This window comes from Symphalangus syndactylus, chromosome 2 (genome assembly GCF_028878055.3).
Source record: "Symphalangus syndactylus isolate Jambi chromosome 2, NHGRI_mSymSyn1-v2.1_pri, whole genome shotgun sequence".
Taxonomy (NCBI): Eukaryota; Metazoa; Chordata; class Mammalia; order Primates; family Hylobatidae; genus Symphalangus; species Symphalangus syndactylus.
Genome location: NC_072424.2, coordinates 46,502,512 through 46,523,670, shown reverse-complemented (window position 1 = coordinate 46,523,670; position 21,159 = coordinate 46,502,512). Strand labels below are relative to the sequence as shown.

General features: G+C 38.8%; 1 protein-coding gene across 11 annotated transcripts in view; it reads right to left on the bottom strand.

The window, feature by feature from the left end:
- CPEB3 (cytoplasmic polyadenylation element binding protein 3) overlaps positions 1-21,159 on the bottom strand; it is a 249,785-nt gene that overhangs the window by 101,386 nt on the left and 127,240 nt on the right. For 6 of the 11 annotated variants that reach the window (XM_063629959.1, XM_055255505.2, XM_055255580.2 and 3 more), the window contains 2 exons: positions 13,232-13,255; positions 85-252 (listed from right to left, as the gene is read on the bottom strand). In XM_063629959.1, the coding sequence (XP_063486029.1) occupies positions 85-252; positions 13,232-13,255 (192 nt within the window). The remainder of the gene's footprint in view (positions 1-84; positions 253-13,231; positions 13,256-21,159) is intronic. The other 5 variants (XM_055255549.2, XM_055255589.2, XM_055255608.2 and 2 more) reach the window with 1 other exon arrangement.

Genomic DNA, 21,159 nt, shown 5'->3' with positions numbered 1-21,159 from the left:
AGTTGACTTGGAGAGGAGAGGCAGGGTCAGAACACACAAAGAACAAACTTAGCCTTTGCAAAATCATTAATGAATGCATAGTACCTTCATCAATATCAGGAGGAAGGCCTCCAACAAACACCTTTCTAGAGTAGCGTTCTACTCGTTCCCCATTTTGACAGCGAGTGGGAGAACTTAAGCCAGATGACAAGGCCTGATCGCCGTGGCTATCGTCCAGGAAGGCATCTTCAAAGGGAAAGAGAGAAGATCGACCTGAAACAAATGTGGGAGTTTCTATAATTAAAATGATTTTCTAGGACAATAAATGCTCTATTAGAAGCCTGAAGTGCAGAGAGAAGCATTCAAAAAAAAAAATGTGTCCTGACCTGTGGCTTTTCCAAGATTACCAGGACTGAAGATTACCAGATAACTTTTTATCATCATTTTTGTGTAAGGGTAGGCACAGCCTTGGGATGACCAGATTGCTAACTAAAGAAAAAGAATCGTCCAGGTGGGCAAGGTGACTCATGCCTGTAATCCCGGCACTCTGGGAGGCCGAGGTGGGCCCATCACCTGAGGTCAGGAGTTCAAGGCCAGCCTGGCTAACATGGCAAAACCCCATCTCTATTAAAAACACAAAAGTTAGCCGGACATGGTGGTGCATGCATGTAATCCCAGCTACTCAGGAGGCTGAGGCAGGAGAATCGCTTGAACCCGAATCGGGGAGGTGGAGGATGCAGTGAGCCAAGATCGTGCCATTGCATTCCAGCCTGAGCGACGAGAGTGAAACTCAGTCTCAAAAAAAAAAAGCATCAAAATTTCAGTGGTTTCCTTGCTAAAAAATCACTGCATTTTACTCATTCAGTCTATCATAGCTACTAGGAGTATATTCAGCAGCTATGTTTTTTTTCTTTCTTTAATCATTTCTTAAAATAATTGGACAAAGTAATCTCTATCCACAGATTTTTATCTGCTCTTTATGGTAATCTCAGAGGTTTAGTTCTAAAGAGTGGTCCTGATAGCCAAGGGAATACAAAACTGGTGACAGAGGCTGATAACTTCTTTTCTAATAGCGGAACTAAAGATCATCAAGTTTTCCTTGTCATTCCAAGCTACTCTAATTTGGAAATAAACATATGCAATAATAAAGGACAGGGTAAGTAAATGAAAACATATAACTTAAGATGTGAGAGTATAAATGTGGATGTGGTTATGAAACACTTAACCCTACTAATCTAGGCTATATTTTATAACACTCAAAAAATGTATGAAAAGAAACGAAAAAAGAATTATTTTCATTAACTTTATAGCCAAATAAAATTTGTAGAGCAAAAGTACCTACCCAATCCACATGACTATAAGAAAGATACCAGCAGTTAAAGTCAGCAGTAAATTTACCAGCAGTAAATATAACACAATAATGCCATTTGGCATTACAAAATAAAATCTAAATTTAAAATCATAAAATTTAAAATAAATAAAAAATAATTTATTTCCTGTTTGAGTCAGTGACTTCCTAGTAAAACTTTCCACTAGGTTCCACTCTAAAAATGAACCATTAGAGTACTCTAACTTTTGGGGGAAAAAAGGAAAATTCCCCTCTAAAATAAATTCATATACTCTTTTTTTTTTAATTCTTTTTTTTTTAATTCATATACTCTTAAAAAAAAAAAAAAGAGCAGTGTCTTCCCCATTTAGTCTATACTATCTTTATTTCCTGAAACCTAGGTTTTTGTGTCACAACAGCCAACTCTAAAACAGAATATAGATAGCCCTTAGAAAAATACTGAACATGTATTTCTTTTACAAAAAAGTTAAAGTTATTAATATAACTCTGGTTATTTTGTGAACAACCCAGGTAGTGTAAAAAAGACACTGTTTTAATGCTAGGAGTTAAATAAAAAGACCAAATAATTTTTTGTTCAGTTTTCCCCAGCTTAGCTACAAAGAAACAGAACAAAATCTGTCATCTCATGCCACTTATCTTTTTTAGCCTGGCAGCAACAAACAATAGACAGTAAATTCTCATCCTTTGATGTTTGTTTTGATCACTGGGGGGTGAAAAAAATAGATTTGCACCAACTATAGGCAAAAAGAGCTTTCCAAAGACATCCAGTGACATTCTCCTAGAGCTGACAGGTTTGCTTTATTCCATAGCCCACACTCAGTGAATTACATGCCTACTCAGTGTCAGGCACATGCGCAACTCAGCATTTCCCACTGAGTGTTCCTAAACCCACCTATTACCTTCAACACTAGTAACATTAGATACTCAGAAAACAAGAGCTGGGGAAGGGGAAATGAAATAATCTGGGAAAATAATGCATACGTTATGCCTTTCCACCTCAGAAAATAAAAAGCTATGAAAAGTTCTACAGTAAAGAAACATTAACTGGCCAGGCATGGTGGCTCATGCCTGTAGTCCCAGCACTTTGGGAGGCCGAGGCAGGCGGATCACTTGAGTCCAGGAGTTCAAGACCAGCCTGGGCAACATGGTGAAACTCTGTCTCTACAAAAAATACAAAAATTAGCCGGGCATGGTGATGCACATCTGTAGTCCTAGCTACTGGGGAAGCTGAGGTGGGAGGATTGCTTGAGTCCAGGAGGTACAGGTTGTAGTGAGCTGAGACCACACCAGTGCACACCAGCCTGGGTGACAGAGTGAGACCCTGTCTCAAAAAAAAAAAAAACAACATTAACTTACTCCAGCATTACCCAGATGTTAAAGGAACCCTTTACCATACAAAACTCAGTGGAAAACACTTGAGGAAATATTCACTCATATTTCAGTGACACCAAACAAATAAGATACTTCCTTGCCAAAGGAATCACAGTCTGGTGGGGGAGACAGGCAAGTACATAAATAATTATAAAACAGAGATGTGCTAAGAGAAGACTTTACCAAGTGACACAAGAACACAATTTACTGCCCTCCTGGAGATTGGTGGGGAGAGATTTTTAGAGTATTTTCACAGGAGGGCAATTTTGAGCAGAATCTTGTCAGAGTGCGAGTTTCTGAAGTAAAGGAACAAGAAGCCACAGAGCAAGTACTGTCAAAATAGCTCTTGATCTTTTCCTCCAAAATTGCTCCTTCTCTAATATTCCCTAAAATCTCAATAAAAATGCTGATTATCCACACTGGATTCAATCCAGAAACCTAGAAATCATCCTTGACATCTCCCTTTCTCTTATACTCCATGTCAAATCCATCTCTCATTAAGTCCTGCCAATTCAAGCAGAGTAAATAGTCTGTTGAGTCTACTGACTTCTACCTCCTACCCCACAATGCTTTCTCCACAAAACAGCCAAAGGCACCATTTTCAAACATTAATTTGAACATGTAAGCACACTCCTCACCCCATCCTCAAAAGCCCTCAATGATTTCCCATTACTTTTTGGATAAAGTACAAAAACATAACTGTGAACTGCAAGGCCTCTGCACACCTCTTCTACGTCACAGTTGCTGCCTCTCCCTCTTGCTCACTAACTGCCAATCACACAGACCTCCTTCGTATTTCTGATTATTCCTCCTTGCTGCAAGCCATAAGGACAATGGGTTCCCTCTATCTAAAACAAACACACCCTTTTCAAATCTCCAATTTCCTAATTAATTCCTACTAATTCTTCAGGTCTCAGCTGAAAAGTCTTCCTTAGGTTGAACTTTCCTAAGCCTTTAGATTAGGTTAGATTCCCTTTGCTATCCACACACAGGCCCCTGTATTCCTCCTTCCTAACACTTTCCCCAAGGACCATTATACCATTTGGGTGTGTTTTTATTGAGTATCTCTTTCCCTAACCCTATTAAGTTGTAAACTCTATTAGGATGGGACCAATTTAATCTTGTTCACCACTGTATCTTCCTGCCCTAATTAGGTCATATAAAAGGCACACCAAAAATGTTAAATGTGAGGCAGCATCCAGGGAAGGAAAACAGTAAGTGCAAAGGCATGTGGCTGCAAATCTATGAAGAAACACAATACACAGGTGTGAGAATGGCAGAGATGTAACCATGTCCTAGAAAATTGAGACGTTTCCTATTGCTTTTATTTGGTCAGGCATTAATGTTCTATATTACAAAATGGAAAATTATTTTCCCACTTTTTGAATTTAATATTTATTCTAATACTGGCTTTTTTTTTTTTTTTTTTGAGACAGAGTCTTGCTCTGTCACCCAAGCTGAAGCGCAGTGGCGCAATCTTGGCTTACTGCGAACTCTGCCTCCCAGGTTCAAAGGATTCTCTTGCCTCAGCCTCCCCAGTAGCTGGGATTATAGGCGTGTGCCACCACACCCGGCTTATTTTTCTATTTTTAGTAGAGACAGGGTTTCGCCATGTTGGCCAGACTGGTCTCGAACTCCTGACCTCAAGTGATCTGCCTGTCTCAGCCTCCCAAAGTGCTGGGATTACAGGTGTGAGCCACTGTGCCCAGCTCTAATACTGGCTTATTTTGAACTACACTAACTCCATAGAGACCATGATATTCTCACCTAATCCATCTTCTGTCCTGTCAGAATGACTTCTCTAAGATACCTACGACCATGTTGTCCTCTAGCCAAATTCCTACCATAATTTCTATTACTTCCAACATTTTGAACTCAGGGAGAGGGTGGATGAGGTGAGAGTCTGAAGAAATCTGTGACTGTCCAGATGAGACATGAGGAAGTCTTGAACGAGAGCAGTGAAAGAGTGAAGAAGCAGATGTGGAAGACATTCTGGCACAAAAAGAATTTTCTGCATGGCCAACATAACCACAGCTCAGAGTATTTTGGCAAAGAAAACAAAATCAAGAGTTGTAAAAATTTGGACAGTTTTATTAAGTGGTTATGGGTAATTAAGAAATTTCCCAAGGTTTTAAAACCAAACCTCTGTCTTAGTATTTAGAGCACGATAGACTTTAGCAATAAAATAAATTTGCCCTTGGAAATGAAACTGCTAAGAACTAACACATAAATGATATTTCTCTAACTGTGGGCAATAATTAAGAATATAGGTCTGAGAACCCAATCCCCAGATCTACTAATCTGAATCTGTGGGGGTCAGGCTTGAAAATCTGTATTTGCACATATTTCCCCAGTGATTCCTATGCTCAAGTTTAAGAATCACTGATGTGAAGATTATTTGTCTGCTACAGGAAGCCACTGAAAGAGATATTCTGTGTGAAGTATATGCAGCCCTGGGAAATATCCAAGTTCAATCAAGTTAAGGAAAGTATATTCTCAACACTGGAATGTAAAATCTATAACCTAATCATCCTTACTGTAACATGACTGCCTGAAGTGCTGGCAGAACAAAAAGTCTGCAGAAAGGATTTAAAAGACAGAATTGTAGAGTAAGAGTTTGTAGTATTTACCCAGTGCAGACCGACAGGATATATGAGGACTTTATCATACTACGTAGGATTATTCCTCCAGGGGACAGAATGGTTCATGTGCTATTTCTAGAGCTTGAAAATAATCTATTTCCCTCTGCTCTCTCTCTCTCTTATTTTTTTTTTAAATATAGAGATGGGCTCTCACTAGGTTGCCCAGGTTGGTCTTGAACTCCTGGGCTCTAGTGATCTTCCTGCCTCAGCCTCCCAAAGTGCTGGGATTACAGGCATGAGCCACTGCTTCTTGTCCCTCTGCTCTTATTATAAGCTCCTGAAGGACTATTCCATTAACAAATTCAGGACTCTGCAATTGTGAAGGGGTGACTCTTGAGCTAGTAGACAGTCAGCTACTGAAATTTTATTTCCATATGCATCCAGCTCCATGAGAAAACAGTGGTATTCTGATTTGTCCAGTAATCCCTTGTGAGGATGGTATTCATGCATTCATTTGATTGGCATAAATCCATCTCCAAAACAAATCATCCCTGAGAAGACAGTAAGATTTTAGTTCCTGGACATGTGTTACTAGAAACTGAAAATTTAAGAGGCTGCACCTAAATTGTGCCCCAGGAGAAGTCTTGCTTCACTAACTAGCATCTCTCTGACGTATTTCTTTTTTTTTAAGGAAATATTTCCAAGACCAAAATGTGTTAAGCAAGCCACATTACTTATCAAAAATTATATTTCTATGTGAGGAGGATATAAACCTGCTTTAGAACACCATGATACTGCCACATAAAATATGTATATTCAATATTTCAATAAAAGCAGGAGAAAGGTTTCTCAAATGCTGCCAGTTGGCCATTTGGCTTCCGACCAATGGTCTGGTTCTCTGATATCTATTTCAATTACTATCTATAATTAGTTTTTGGTCCAGTAATTGGACAAATCATCTCTGAATGTGGAGATGGCTTAAAACCAAATGAGCTTGCAGGAAAAGTGCCAAATAGAAGACTTGCAAAGCATTAGTTAAGCATGGAAGTCTTGTCCAAGATAATTCCTCCCCAGAAGGCTCCCTTTCCTTCAGCAAATGATGGAAAAACAAAAGCCCATTGGCCAAGCTATGCTGTGAAAGCTGCTGGGACCTCACCTCTGAGCTCCCACCAAGGCCTCTGCCAACACTCCAGCAGCTCCAGGGTACCTCTGGCCCAGCACTTCTACTCCAAGCCTGACTCTTTTCATTTTAGTCTTGTAAGTAGCTCAGAAATCAGTCACTTTGGGGGTTTAAGAAAAAGGAATTATGAGGCATGACTCCCTCATAAAATACATATATATTCCCTAGAAGTCAAGATAGGTTCCAGCCTAGTGTCTAGTAGGTGACTCTGAACAAAAAACATTTCACTTATGGTCTCATTTGCATAATGAGAGAGTTTAACTAGATGACAGGCTTTCAGATCGCTGGGAACAAGAGAATCCCTTTTATCACACAGAAATCTTACATAAAAATAGATTTACTTCATATTAATATCTGGTATTTCTTAGGCATCACAAACTTAATATGTTTACAAGTGAACTTTTGATGTCTACCTTAAACTTATTCTCTCCCAGTCCCATTTCAATATGTGGCATTACAATTCACCCAATCACTCCAGCCAGAATCTCAAAATCATTTTTGAGTCTTCCTTCTTATTTACTCTCCAAGGTTAATTCAGCAACCTGACACCATCTGTTAAACACTACTGTTGATCCCATTCTCCAAGATATATCTTTAATTTGTTCACTTCTCTCCAACTCCACTACCATCACCCTATCCTAACTATCCTCATTTCATGCCTGACATCACCTCCTAACGAGGCAACCCAATTCTCTTTTCATTCCACTCCAAACAGCAACCAGATGTGCTCTTTTAAAAACATGAATCCAATCATTTGACCTTGCTTTAAAGCTTCAAAGATTTCCTCTTGTACTTGGACCAAATTCAAAATCCTTACCAGGAGCTAATGTCCAGCAAGATCAGATTCTCTTTCCTTTCTCCAAATTCATCTTAAGACATACTCCTCCATCATCTACCAAGCATCAGTCATTGTAGGCTTCCTCAAAGTAAAAAAGACTTTGCTTCAAGACTTTTTTTTAAAGAAACATGACTTTTTTGAAATATAATTCTTATATCATACAATTGATCCATTTAATCCATTAGCAGTCACTCTTGGTTTTCCCCCAACCTCTCAGCCCTAGGTGACCACTAATCTCCATTTTGTCTCAATAGATTTGTCTATTCTGGACACTTCATATAAATGGTATCATACAAATACGTGACTCTTGAGATTGGCTTCTTTCACTTAGTGTAATGTTTTCAAGGTTTATGTTGTAGCATGTATCTGTACTTTGCCTCAAGCCTTTTACAAATGCAGTTCCTTCCACCTTCCCTTTTTAAACTAGCTGTCTTATAATATCTGAAATTCCCTTTAAAATATTCCCGGGGAAAAAGGGAAGATAATATATGAAACAAAACTGGCAAAAATGCTGAAAATAATTGAAGCTGATGATGGATATATTGGTGTTCATTAAACTATTCTACATTTGTATATATTTGAAAATTTCCTTAATACCAAAAAGTTTTAGATAGCTGTCTCTCCATCCTTTCAGTTTGTTTAAACGTCACCTCTTCAGAGGTGACCTCTCTACCTTAGAGGGTACTCCCCTATTCTTTTCTGCCTAGTATTTATCACAACTGTTAAGAATAAATATATTCGTTTCACTTATTTATTGTCTCTCTCCCTACTAGAGTGACCATTGAGCAGTGTCAGAGACTACATCTGGAGTCTAGTACAGTATAGGTATGCAAACACTTAATGAGTAAAATTTGGGTGGAAGGCCCAGAAAATCCCTCCTTCGGTCTTTCTTTTGGCCCCTCCCAGATTAACTTCCCATGAAAGTGAAAAACTAGTCATCTTCCCCTCACTATCGTCTGTGCTCAAATTTTCCTACTACTATGAGCAGTAACATTTTCAGATATTATAACCAAGAACATTCAGAAAATTCTCCGATTCATGTCCATATTTTATTCTAGAATCATCCATACCTTTAAACAAGCAAGCTCATACAATTGGGTTTGAATTAGCAGGATGGCATGCTTCTAGCATGGTCTCCCTGGAATAGCTGATCTCTCTTCCCTCGAGCAGGCTTTTGACAGACATACTCAACTTCAACTCAGCACACAAGTTTGTTTGATTGGATTTTAGAACTTTTGTTATCAATTATGTAACCCATTAATATCAATATATTTTTTATGAACTAAATATACGCAGGAGTACATTTATAACAGTAACTCTAATCATTCTTTGTATTTTTTCATTTGCATTGTTAAAAGAATCTTTTATATTCTCCTTACTGCTCTATAACTAGGAAATTCTGTTAAACATCAAAAATACTGGCATGGGCCGGGTGCAGTGGCTCATGCCTATAATCCCAGCACTTTGGGAGGCCGAGGTGATCCCCTGGGGTCAGGAGTTCGAGACCAGCCTGGCCAACATGGAGAAACCCCATCTCTACTAAAAATACAAAAACTAGCCGGGCATGGTGGTGCGTGCCTGTAATCCCAGCTACTCGGGGGGCTGAGGCAGGCAAATTGCTTGAACTCGGGAGGCAGAGGTTGCAGTGAGCCAAGATCGCGCCACTGCACTCAAGGCTGGGCGATGGTGTGAGACTCCATCTCAAAAAGCAAAAAACAAAAACAAAAATATTGGCATAGCCAACATGTCTACTTATGGACAAGAGTTTCACAGAGACCATAAAAACTCATACTCATGTAAATGAAAAGCACAATATATATTAAATGTGTAGGCAAAAATCTTAAATGACACTACCCGGTAGACTAGTTGTATTTTCTCATTTGCATTGTTAAAAGGACCTTTCATATTCTCCTTACTGCTCTACAACTAAGAAATTCTGTTAAACATCAAAAATACTGGCATAGCCAACATGTCTACTTATGGACAATAGTTTCATGGAGAGCATAAAAACTCATTCTCATGTGAAATGAAAAGCACAGCATATATTAAATGTGTAGGCAAAAGTCTTAAATGACACTACCTGGTAGACTAGTTTCTAACAGGGGTTGCAGTTGTATAGGAGGACACATATTAAAGCTTAGCAAAGGCAGAACACTCCCAAAGAAAAATGGTAAGATTCTTTGGTGTGATTCTTATTCCACAAATGAAATCAAGGTTTGTCTACTGGAACAATTCAAAATAGATATAAATGGGAAATATAATTGGGTATTTTTAAACTATATGTAATTGATATTTATTTTCAAATCTTATTCTTTCACATGTCATTCTTCTCATTTCTCATTATTACTGCTTCAGCTACATTACTAGAAGTACTTGGTTTGCTAAGAGTCTACCTTCAATGTCCTCATCCAAGCCTTGAGCTGATGTTCAAGTTATCTCCTGCTTTCATTACTTTATCATAAAACCCTCTTTCTAAAGCCTGACAATATCTGTGTCCAGGAGTTTCACTGTCTGTTTCAAAAACATTCATTAAGGCAGCGTAGATCGTCCTACTACCAGCTTCTCCTCTCCAGCTGGTCCCACAGCATACACTCAGAGATATGTACTCCAAGCATCTGGTCACGGCAATCTCATCTTTAAGCTTTCTTTTAAGGAGAAACACGTACTAGAATGTCTTGCTTCCCATTCCTATTCCATTATCCAAATAGGTCCTGAAATTCCACTTATCCCAGGAAACTTTTCCACACTTAGCCGGAGAGGTGTAAAAGTCCACTGGCCAAATTCTTGGTGACAGAACTCAAAACTTTCACATATATTACATTCCCTTTATTTTTGTTCCTAGAAAATTTACCAACATGACCAGATGCGGTGGCTCATGCCTGTAATCCCAGCACGTTGGGAGATGGGCAGATGGCTTGAGGCCAGGAGTTCAGGACCAGCCTAGCCAATATGGTGAAACCCCATGTCTACTAAAAATACAAAAATTAGCCAAGTATGGCGGTGCATGCTTGTAGTCCCAGCTATTTGGGAGGCTGAGGCAGGAGAATCACTTGAACCCAAGATTATGCCACTGCACTCCAGCCTGGGTGACAAAGTGAGACTCTGTCTCAGAAAAAGAAAAAAGTTTACCAACATGTTTATGTAACACATAGAAAATAAGTTATAGCTCCAGTTCTATCCTTAATCATAGGTAGAGGGAAGTAACATACATCAGCAAGCTTAATTTTTATTCTTTTTGGGCAAGTCTAAATGTTAATTAGAGGAAAGGGATCAAACATTAATTTAATCCCTGTTCACATGAAAAAATAACCATGAGGAAGTCTGCCAATTCATCAGAAGTATACTATGCACAGTTGGCTCAAATGAATACATCTCAGAGAATGAGCGTTCTAGATATGAGATCTAGACATGCTTCATCCCATATGGTTATATCATTACATTTAAGGAAGATGACTTCTTTTTCAGCTTTGAAAATGAAAGACTTACTGAAAGCATGGACAAAACATTTTCTGTCCATTCTTTTTTCATTACAGAAAGCCAACATTCGGTCTTTTAGCATTTGTGCCTCTCTCTGTCTCTCTTCCTCTCTCTCTCATCATTCTCTTCTTCATTTACACCTATCAAACTGCAGACCAAGAGCAGGGACCAAGTCATTCTAGGAAATATTTAGTGTAGCACCTCATACAAAGAAGATCGTGACTTTTGAGAATAAAATCAACCTCACAAATAGATATGGAGAAAGTAAAATGAAAAAAGGATGAGTATTTTTTTCAGAAGCTTAGAAACTATAGGCAACTTTATATTCTTGATGTATAGTATTAATATGCTATTATTTATAAAAATAAGATAATTTTTAAAAATATGATGCCAAACTCTGCTCTGCATAAATGTAGGGTGTTATTTCAAAATAATCCTTATCAATAAGCACTTAATAAGGGCTAACTATACTTAGGGCCCAGTGTTAGGCACTAGAGACAACTATCCTCAAAGAACTTATCCAAGATGAAGAATCAGGGCATACAGAAAAGGCAGGAAGAATGCAAGACAGCAGAATCAGAGGAAAACACTGTCTGCAAGGCCACTGGGGAAGGCTTCCTGTAAAGGGTAAGGTTTGAACTAGTAAAATAAGGATAGTCCTTAGATATATAGATGAGAGGAAGGGTGACCTGTATGGCCAGAGAGTGGGAAAGCAAATAGATTTGTCAGGGGAAGATGAGGTGGAAAAAATGAAGATAATGATGTTGGTGAAAGAGGCAGAGGCCAGATCATGGGGACCCTGAATTGAGAATGGGGGTGACACGAAGTGGTGTTTCAGAAAGATGAAGCTGTAGAAATGGAACAGGAGAAATAAAAATAGCAGAAATGAGAAGGACAAGGCCTGAGAAAACTAGAGGGAAAATCTTGACAAGATCTGGTGACTGATTAGTACGTGAGAAGAAGAAAAGCCAGGCCCTGCTGTCTATTCTCCAGATGGTGTCTATTTTCTACATAAAATAGTTCATTTCCTTTTCTTTCCTGACAGTGATCATTTTTCCAGCAACATGAAACAAGTATGGTACAAAATATGTCTTAATAACATAATTTCTAGGCTTCAACTTTTTTAAATTTAAAAATAAGGCAATAAAATTTAATGATATTTATTTCCACGGATAGAAAATAATCATTTACACAAACGTTTTTCCACATAATGATGATGAAAAGCAAAAGGACTGTATGATCCACCATACATATATATTAGCTTCTGCCAATAGTCACTCATTCAACAAATATTTGCTGTGAAATAAATGATAATTGTTTGGGTAAGCATAGGCAGAGAATATTTTTAATATTTTTTAAAACATAATAAAATACTATGAATTTAGCATCATTATCTTCTCTTCATGACTCAACTACAAAGTCAGAGACAGCCTGATGAATGGTAAACATTAGCAAATAAAGAGCCAAAAGACACAGATTGTGATCTTGACTCTGGCTTTAACTTGGTCACACAGCAAGTAAATTACTACTTCTCCTTCAGTTTCTGCAAATGAGCACCAAAGTAACTTATATTTGTGGAATACTTTTAATTTACATGGATAGCTTTTCATTTCCCTTTTTTTTTAAACTAGAACTTTACTAATACTCTGAAGAAGCACAAGACTGGTTTTATTACCTCATAATTTACAGATGAGCATACCAAATCTAAATGATAAGTCAGTGATTACAACCTACGTGTCTGACCCTAAGTCCCATATGCTTTCTACTACATCCAGCTTCTCCTCGCTACTTTGTAAAATTATTTGAAAAAACTACAGATATGTGAAATGCTTTAGAACAGTCACAGCATTACACATTCGTTTGGGTGTGACCAGGAGAGAATGCAGGTTTTATGGGGACCAAAGCCTATTTTGGGGTCCCTCTTTAAGAAAAAGAACACAAAAATTACATAGACTTTGGAAGGGGTCCAAGCAATTGAGAGGCCCTGAAACTTAAGCTTCATTTACTTCCGGGGTAAATCTGACTCTGAATATAACAGAAAAAAATTCACCAGCCAACCTAATAAGATCAAGAATTGCCCTCCAAAACCCAAGTTCTGCCTTCTAAGTTGTATGAAAAGAACACAATGAATACAGGGCAGAAAAATATATATGCTTGGCCTTTATTTCCTCATGTTTATTCACAATAAGCCATATAACAAAAAACTTTAAGGAGAAATAGTCTTTGCTATATCTTTTTTAAATTAGAAGAACAAATTACCAACTAACAACAAAAAATAATAATTTTAATGAAAGCGATAAATCATTTTGCTAAAATAATTAAGATAGAACATCACACCATATGATAATTATTGTTTTACATACATACAGGTATAAATACACACACACACATAAACACACTCATATTTACTCACAATTTGGCAAGCAAAAGATCTCATTTAAAAAAAAAAATTTTACCTCGTCTCCGCCCATAGCTCCTGGCTGCATGTAAACATAGAAGAAAACCATGGGTATTTGTATCAAAATGGTGAATTTAGAAATTAAAAAAAAATTCACACAAAGCTGTTCTATGTATTCTTGGAATTATTCAATTGATATGAAGATACTGTTCAACTTGACCGCAAACACTATATTTTTTTAAAAAACCTTTATGAAGTACAGGCTAAATCACAATCTTAAAAAGAAATTTAACTGGATGTGGCAGCCACTGGAACAGATACACTGGATGTTTCAGAAGTCTTATGAGGGTTTATATTGGAGCCTATTATCTATATCAGACATACAGTACTTTAAAAAACTGATTTATAAATCTTCATTTGTACTTTATCTTACCACCAGATAAGAAAAAATTATTCATTCTAAATAACTAAAAACTGTACCATGCGGTGGTCACTCTGAATTTCTTACTACACACACATTCCCCCCAAACACACACACTCTCTCTTCATAGATTCCCCTGAAAAATGTATAGAAATTTTATATACAACTAGCTGTTACTTTACAGAATGTGTTTCTGTACAATTTTCAGTAAAGCTTCTCTTACTCTCTCCATTTACTTTCCACTCAGTATTACAAATGGGGGAATGTAATATCTTTTTGATCTATAAAATGAACTGCAAAAGTAAAATGAGACTAAGGCACTGGGTCCACCTCAGGCCATGCTTAGTAATACAGTGCTTTAAAGGTTTTCTTCCTCTTTAAAACTCCAGCCCTATAGAATGTATTGTTACACTGTTTAATAGAGCTAGACTGTGGTATCATGCATCACTAAAAGATCCTGTCAAGTAAAATGATTTTCAGAGTGGAAAGTTTCTCAAATTTGAAACCTCAGGTTCTATTTTTAAAAATGATTTAGAGCTTAATCCATTTCTTAAAAGCATAACAGGCTGGGTGTGGTGGCTCACACCTGTAATCCCTGCACTTTGGGAGGCCAGGGCAGGAGGATCGTTTGAGGTCAGGAGTTTGAGACCAGCCTGGCCAACATGGTGAAACCTCATCTCTATTAAAAATACAAAAAATTAGCCGGGCATGGTAGCGCATGCCTGTAATCCCAGCTACTCGGGAGGCTGAGACAGAAGAACTGCTTTAACCTGGGAGGTAGAGGTTGCAGTGAGCTGAGATCACGCCACTGCACTCCAGCCTGGGTGACAGAGCAAGACTCGGTCTCAAAATAAATAAATAAAAATAAATAAGTAAAAAAATAAATAAAAGTGTGAAATGTCACACAACTAGCTTATACTGAAAAAGGAAGATAATTTGGAGTTATATTTACAGTGTATTATATTAAGCATTAAAGAAAACTATTTATGACCATGTGCAGTGGCTCACGTTTGTAATCCCAGCACTTTGGGAGGTCAAGGTGGGCAGATCATCTGAGGTCAGGAGTTTGAGACCAGCCTGGCCAACATGGTGAAACCCCATCTCTACTAAAAATACAAAAATTAGCCAGGCGTGATGGTGGGCACCTGTAGTCCCAGCTACTCAGGAGACTGAGGCAGGAGAATTGCTTGAACCCAGGAGGGGGAGGTTGCAGTGAGCCAAGATCATGCCACTGCACTCCAGCCTGGGTGACAGAGCGAGACTCCATCTCAAAAAAAAACAAAAAACAAAAAACAAACAAACAAAAAACCTATTTACTCCATAGGAAAATAATTCAGACTTTTCAGCCGGATAGTTGAAATACCACTAGGCCAATCTCATTTTCTACTACTTTCCACTTTTGCTCCGGCATCAGACCCTCATTCCACACCTTTAACTTCTTCACTTTCCCACTACTCAAATATTAGAAAGGATTATCCAGCCCAAGCTCTATTTTTTCCCCTGATTCCTCCTGTACTACAACCCTCAATGAAAAAAATCTTTTTTTTTTTTTTTTTTTTTTTTTTTGAGATGGAGTCTCGTTCGCTCTGTCACCCAGGCTGGAGTGCAGTGGCACGATCTCGGCTCATTGCAACCTCCGCCTCCCAGGTTCAAGCGATTCTCCTGCCTCAGCCTCCAAAGTAACTGGAATTACAGGTGCCCGTCACCACGCCTGGCTAATTTTTGTATTTTTAGTAGAGATGGAGTTTTGCCATGTTGGCCAGGCTGGTCTCGAATTCCTGACCTCAAGTGATCCCCACCTCGGCCTCCCAAAGTGCTGGGATTACAGGGGTGAGCCACCATGCCCAGCTGAAAAAAATCTCTTCTGAATTTACATAGCTATTACTGTTTACATAATTTACAAAAGGGGATGCATTCCAAAAACAATTTAAGGGACTTTTATACTGTTTATTATTTGGAACCTTGAGTTCCTCTTCTTATAAAAAGTATAATAAATGGTAGGTAGCTTCCTAGCTTGATCCCTCCCCTAAATTTGCTTTATCCATAATATATGGATGGATTAATATAACACTTTTAAAAAGATGAAATAAATTTTGACATCCTATCACTTGCCTCTTTGTCCTTTCTTCCCATCCCCAATGATGTTATGCTGCCTGACATCCCAATGAAAAATCTCTATTGAGAAAGGAAATACTCCACATCTTAAAATTACTTATGTCTCTCCCAAACAACAAATTCATTTTTTTCCCCATTATATCTGATTTCTGGCCAGATACCCAATGAAAACAAATCTGATTGCAACACTAAGGTACAAATGACTCATTGGACATTAACACCCATGAAGGATAAATGAGAATGTTGTTCACACAAGTCTTCAACCACTAAACATCCAAGTAATGTAGATGAAGTTAATAGATCTAGATAGGCTTAGGGGTAGAGGGCAGCATGTTGAATTGGGGACAGAGGAAGAGTTACAAAAGACCTACCTGGGAGTTATGTTGGTTTGTTTTTTTGAGACAGGGTCTCACTCTGGCACAAAAGCTGGAGCGCAGTGGCAAGATCTCTGCTCACCGCAACCTCTGCCTCATGGGCTCAAGCGATTCTCCCACCTCAGCCTTCTGAGCAGCTGGGATCACCACACCCAGCTAATTTCTGTATCTTTTGCAGAGACAGGGTTTCACCATGTCACCCAAGCTGGTCTCCTGGACTTCAAGGGATCTGCCCACCTTGGCCTCCCAAAGTGCTGGGACTGTAAATTGGTTCATGATGGTTGGGAACTCTGATATCAGAGAGACAGGATGGCATATGGGATAGGTAGCCAATATCAAGTAGTGATCTATGTGAGATGCTTAGATTTTTTTTTGTTTCATTTTGTTTTGGTTTGGTTTGTTTTTTGAGACGGAGTTTCGCTCTTGTCGCCCAGGCTGGAGTGCAATGGCATGATCTCGGCTCACTGCAACCTCCGCCTCCCGGATTCAACCGATTCTCCTGCCTCAGCCCCTTGAGTAGCTGGGATTACAGGTGCCTGCCACCTTGCCCAGCTAATTTTTTGTATTTTTAGTAGAGACACGGTTTCCCCATGTTGGCCAGGCTGGTCTCGAACTCCTGACCTCAGGTGATCCACCCGCATTGGCCTCCCAAAGTATTGGAATTACAGGCATGGGCCACTGCGCCCAGTAGCTTAGATTTGTTTTTATCATTCATTGTGGAATTTATTATGTACTACCTTGGTCTTGTTATAGTGATTATCGTAGCAGCTAATGAGTGCTTCCTATGTGCCGAGAACAGTTCAAAATACTTCACACGTATCGCCCAGGCTGGAGTGCAGTGGCATGATCTTGGTTCACTACAACCTCCACCTCCCAGTTCAAGTGATTCTTCTGCCTCAGCCTCCCGAGTAACTGGGACTACAGGCATGCACCGCCGCGCCGGCTAATTTTTGTATTTTTAGTAGAGATGGGGTTTCATCATATTGGCCAGGCTGGTCTCGAACTCCTGACCTTGTGATCCACCCGCCTTGGCCTCTCAAAGTGCTGGGATTACAGGCGTGAGCCACCGTGCCCGGCTGACTCCACATTTTTAAAAAGAGAGTAATGTGACTTATTTCATCTTTCTAATATCCTATCTATGCTAAAATGGATTTATACCAGATATAACAAGATACAATATTCTTTCAAAGGTCTATCTACTCCCTCTAAGAACCTTAATTCTCAATTATCAACTACTACCAGCCTTAGAGATAGAATTCTTTTTTTTTAAGAGATAGAATTCTTTCACTGTTTCATATATATTAAGCAACTTAGAGCCCATACAAATTACCTCTAATTTTTAGAAATCAGAGTAGTATTACCCTTGGCTAGAGATAGTAACTAGATTTGGGGTGTTAGTAATGTTTTGGCCTTGATCCAGGCACTAGTTACATGGGTGAGCTCAATTTGTGATACTACATTGAGCAATATATTTATTAAACCTATGTATCTATGATTTGTGTACTGTTTGTATTTGAATAGTTAAAAATGAAACATTACAAATAGTTTAGATTAGTTCATTGGTTATAAAAATAGTGCAGAAAATCCACAGTGCTAATATTTTTGTAGCTTTTAAATCATAAACCTGAATAATTAAAAATTGAAAAAAATACTTATTTCCAATCCATCAGAATAAAAATTAAATGGTACATGTATTTTACAGGGGGAAATACAAGAATTATTCCAAAAGTGGATTTGTATAGTCAGTGACAAGTAAACTGTCTACAGCCCTCTCATGTTAATGGCATGGTACTTTGCTGGGCACATGAGGCAACACTAAAATAGATCATCTGTTATTCCTTATAACTTGGTCTGGACTAAGTTTTAATGGTTGCATTCTTATACATGTGACTCCCCAAGGGAAGGGCATGTTATGCTCTGCTGTTTGTTTTTTAGAGACTTTATATTTTTAGAGCCTTTTTAGGTTCACAGCAAAAAAAGGAAGGCCCAGAGATTTCGTGTACGCCCCCCAGCCCCACAATTGCATAGCTTCCCCAATTATCAACATCCCCCACCACAGTACATTTGTTAAAACTGATGAACCTATTCTGACACATCATAATCATCCAAAGTCTACAGTTTACATTAGGGTTCACTCTTGATGTACATTCCACGGGTTTTGACGAATGTGCAACTTGTATCCACCGTTACAGTATCATATAGAATAGTTTCACTGCCTTAAAAATCCCCTGTGCTCCGCAGGGCACAGTGGCTCACACCTGTAATCCCAGCACTCTGGGAGGCCAAGGTGGGCGAATCACCTGAGGTCAGGAGTTCGAGACCAGACTGGGCAACACAGTGGGTGGATCACCTGAGGTCAGGAGTTCGAGACCAGACTGGGCAACACGGTGAAACCCTGTCTCTACTAAAAATACAAAATAAGCCGGGCATGGTGGCGCATCTCTGTAATCTGGAAGGCTGAGGCAGAAGAATCGTTTGAACCTGGGAGGTGGAGGATGCGGTGAGCTGAGATCGCACCATTGCACTCCAGCCTGGGCAACAAGAGTAAATCTCTGTCTCACTCAAAAAAAAAAAAAAAAAAAAATCCCCTGTGCTCCATCTATTTTTCCCTCCCTCCCCCTTAACCTCCGGCAACCACTGATCTTTTTACTGTCTTCATAGTATTGTCTTTTCCAGAATGTCATATAGTTGGAATCATATGAAACCTTTCCAGATTGTCTTCTTTTACTTAGTAATATGCATCTAAGGTTCCTGCATGTCTTTTCATGGCTTCATAGCTCATTTGTTTACAGTGCTGAATAACATTCCATTATCTGGATATACCACATCTTATTTACATCTTGGTTGCTTCCAAGTTTTGGCAATTATGAATAAAGCTGCTCTGAACATCCACGTGCAGGTTTTTATGTGGATATATGTTTACAACTTTTTTGGGTAAATACCAAGAAGCACAATTGCTGGATTATATGGTAAGGATATGTTTAATTTTGTAAGAAATTGCCAAATTGCTGATCTGGTGTTTAAATCTAAATGAACTCTTCTGTTACATGGATACATCTGAATTTGAGGAAGTCTCTCTAAGCAAGGTAATATCATATACAGACTCCATGATACAGGCTCGAAAAATGAGAAAGAGCAAGAAAAAAAGAAGAGGGGAAGGGAGAGGGAGGGAGGGACAGAGGTGTAGGTAGGTAGGTAGAGATGGATAGATAGATATTCACTCTACTGCGGATCAAAGCAGCACACAACATTTCAAAACAGGTAGAGCCCCTGAAATGCTGTGCCTGATGAAAAAGGAAGGAAGATTCAAAGAATTTAGTATAACATTTTATTAACTGGCATGGAAGTTTTTGTCACAACTATTAAATGTCACTGTAGGAGATGCTGGGAGCAGTGGCTAACGCCTGTAATCCCAGCATTTGGGAGGCCAAGGCAGGCAGATCACCTGAGGTCGGGAGTTTGAGACCAGCCTGACCAACATGGAGAAACCCTGTCTCTACTAAAAATACAAAATTAGCCGGGCATGGTGGCACATGCCTATAATCCCAGCTACTCAGGAGGCTGAGGCAGGAGAATCGCTTGAACCCGGGAGGCGGAGGTTGCAGTGAGCCAAGATTGCGCCATTGCACCTCAGCCTGGGCAACAAGAGCAAAAAAAAAAAAAAAAAAAATTACTTTCCTTGTGATAAAATCAGTTTTTAAGAAACACCTTGCAACTTATTTTTTGAATCACCATTTCAGTAGGCATCATAAAATTATTCAAACATCTAATGTTCCCTTTCAGCTTCCCTTGGAGTATTAGTCATAGAAAATATTTCACTTAGCCGGGCGCGGTGGCTCACGCCTGTAATCCCAGCACTTTGGGAGGCTGAGGCGGGTGGATCACGAGGTCAGGAGATCGAGACCACGGTGAAACCCCGTCTCTACTAAAAATACAAAAAAAAAAATTAGCCGGGCGTGGTGGCGGGCGCCTGTAGTCCCAGCTACTCGGAGAGGCTGAGGCAGGAGAATGGCGTGAACCCGGGAGGCGGAGCTTGCAGTGAGCCGAGATTGCGCCACTGCACTCCAGCCTGGGTGACAGAGCAAGACTCCGTCTCAAAAAAAAAAAAAATAAAAAAAAAAAAGAAAATATTTCACTTAAGATGGGTTAAGATCTTAAAGTTTGAATCAAAATGTCCCCCTTTCCCTCATTAGACTATAAATTCTTAAACAGCAGGAGTGCTGGGGTTTGTCTTTAAATGCTCCTCCTATATCTTTGTCTTATAATGGCAGATAAGATACTTTTAATCCAATATTTGATGTTTGATAGCATTTCTCAAACTAGGCAAGTTATAAATGAAAAGATCAATTTCTCCATGAACAATATGAAAGTAGCAGGCAAAAAAGATGCTTGAAGGGGAAGGATATATATTCATCTGCTACATTCACATTAAGTATTTGTTTTTATTTTTGTTTTGTACACATTAAGCATTTGGATGTCTTAAAACTCCTTCCTTCCCTTCTCTTTCACTTTTACACATTCTTCTCAGAAAAATCTTCTTTCTATTGTATTTGCAAACCTAAAAAGTAATACTAATGACTGATAAGCAAAATACTAGCATTACTGGGATATTTTATAAAGGAGAATGACTATCATAAAGTAAAATAATAACCTACTGATAATTTATCATGTTCCAGGCATATGCTAAGTACTTAATATGTCTTCTAATCCCCAAGGCAGCTATCATTATACACATTTCCAGATGGGCAAACCAAGGTCCAGAGAAGATGACTGGCCCAAAGTTATATAGCTACTAAGCAGCAGAGCTAGGACTGAATCCAGGTTTAGTTTGGCTCTAAAGCACCTACTTTAAGTCAAGATATTATTTACAGTCAATAAAATTTATCCACTTTAAGTATACGATCTGATTAATTTTGGTAATTATATACAGACATATAACCACCACCATTCTAATCAAGATATGACAGTTCAACACCTTTGAAAATGTCTTTGTGTGCTTTTGCAGTTGATCCCCTCCCCTAACTCATGGTTCCTGGCAAGCATTAATCTCCCTTCTCGCCATAGTTTTGTTTGCCT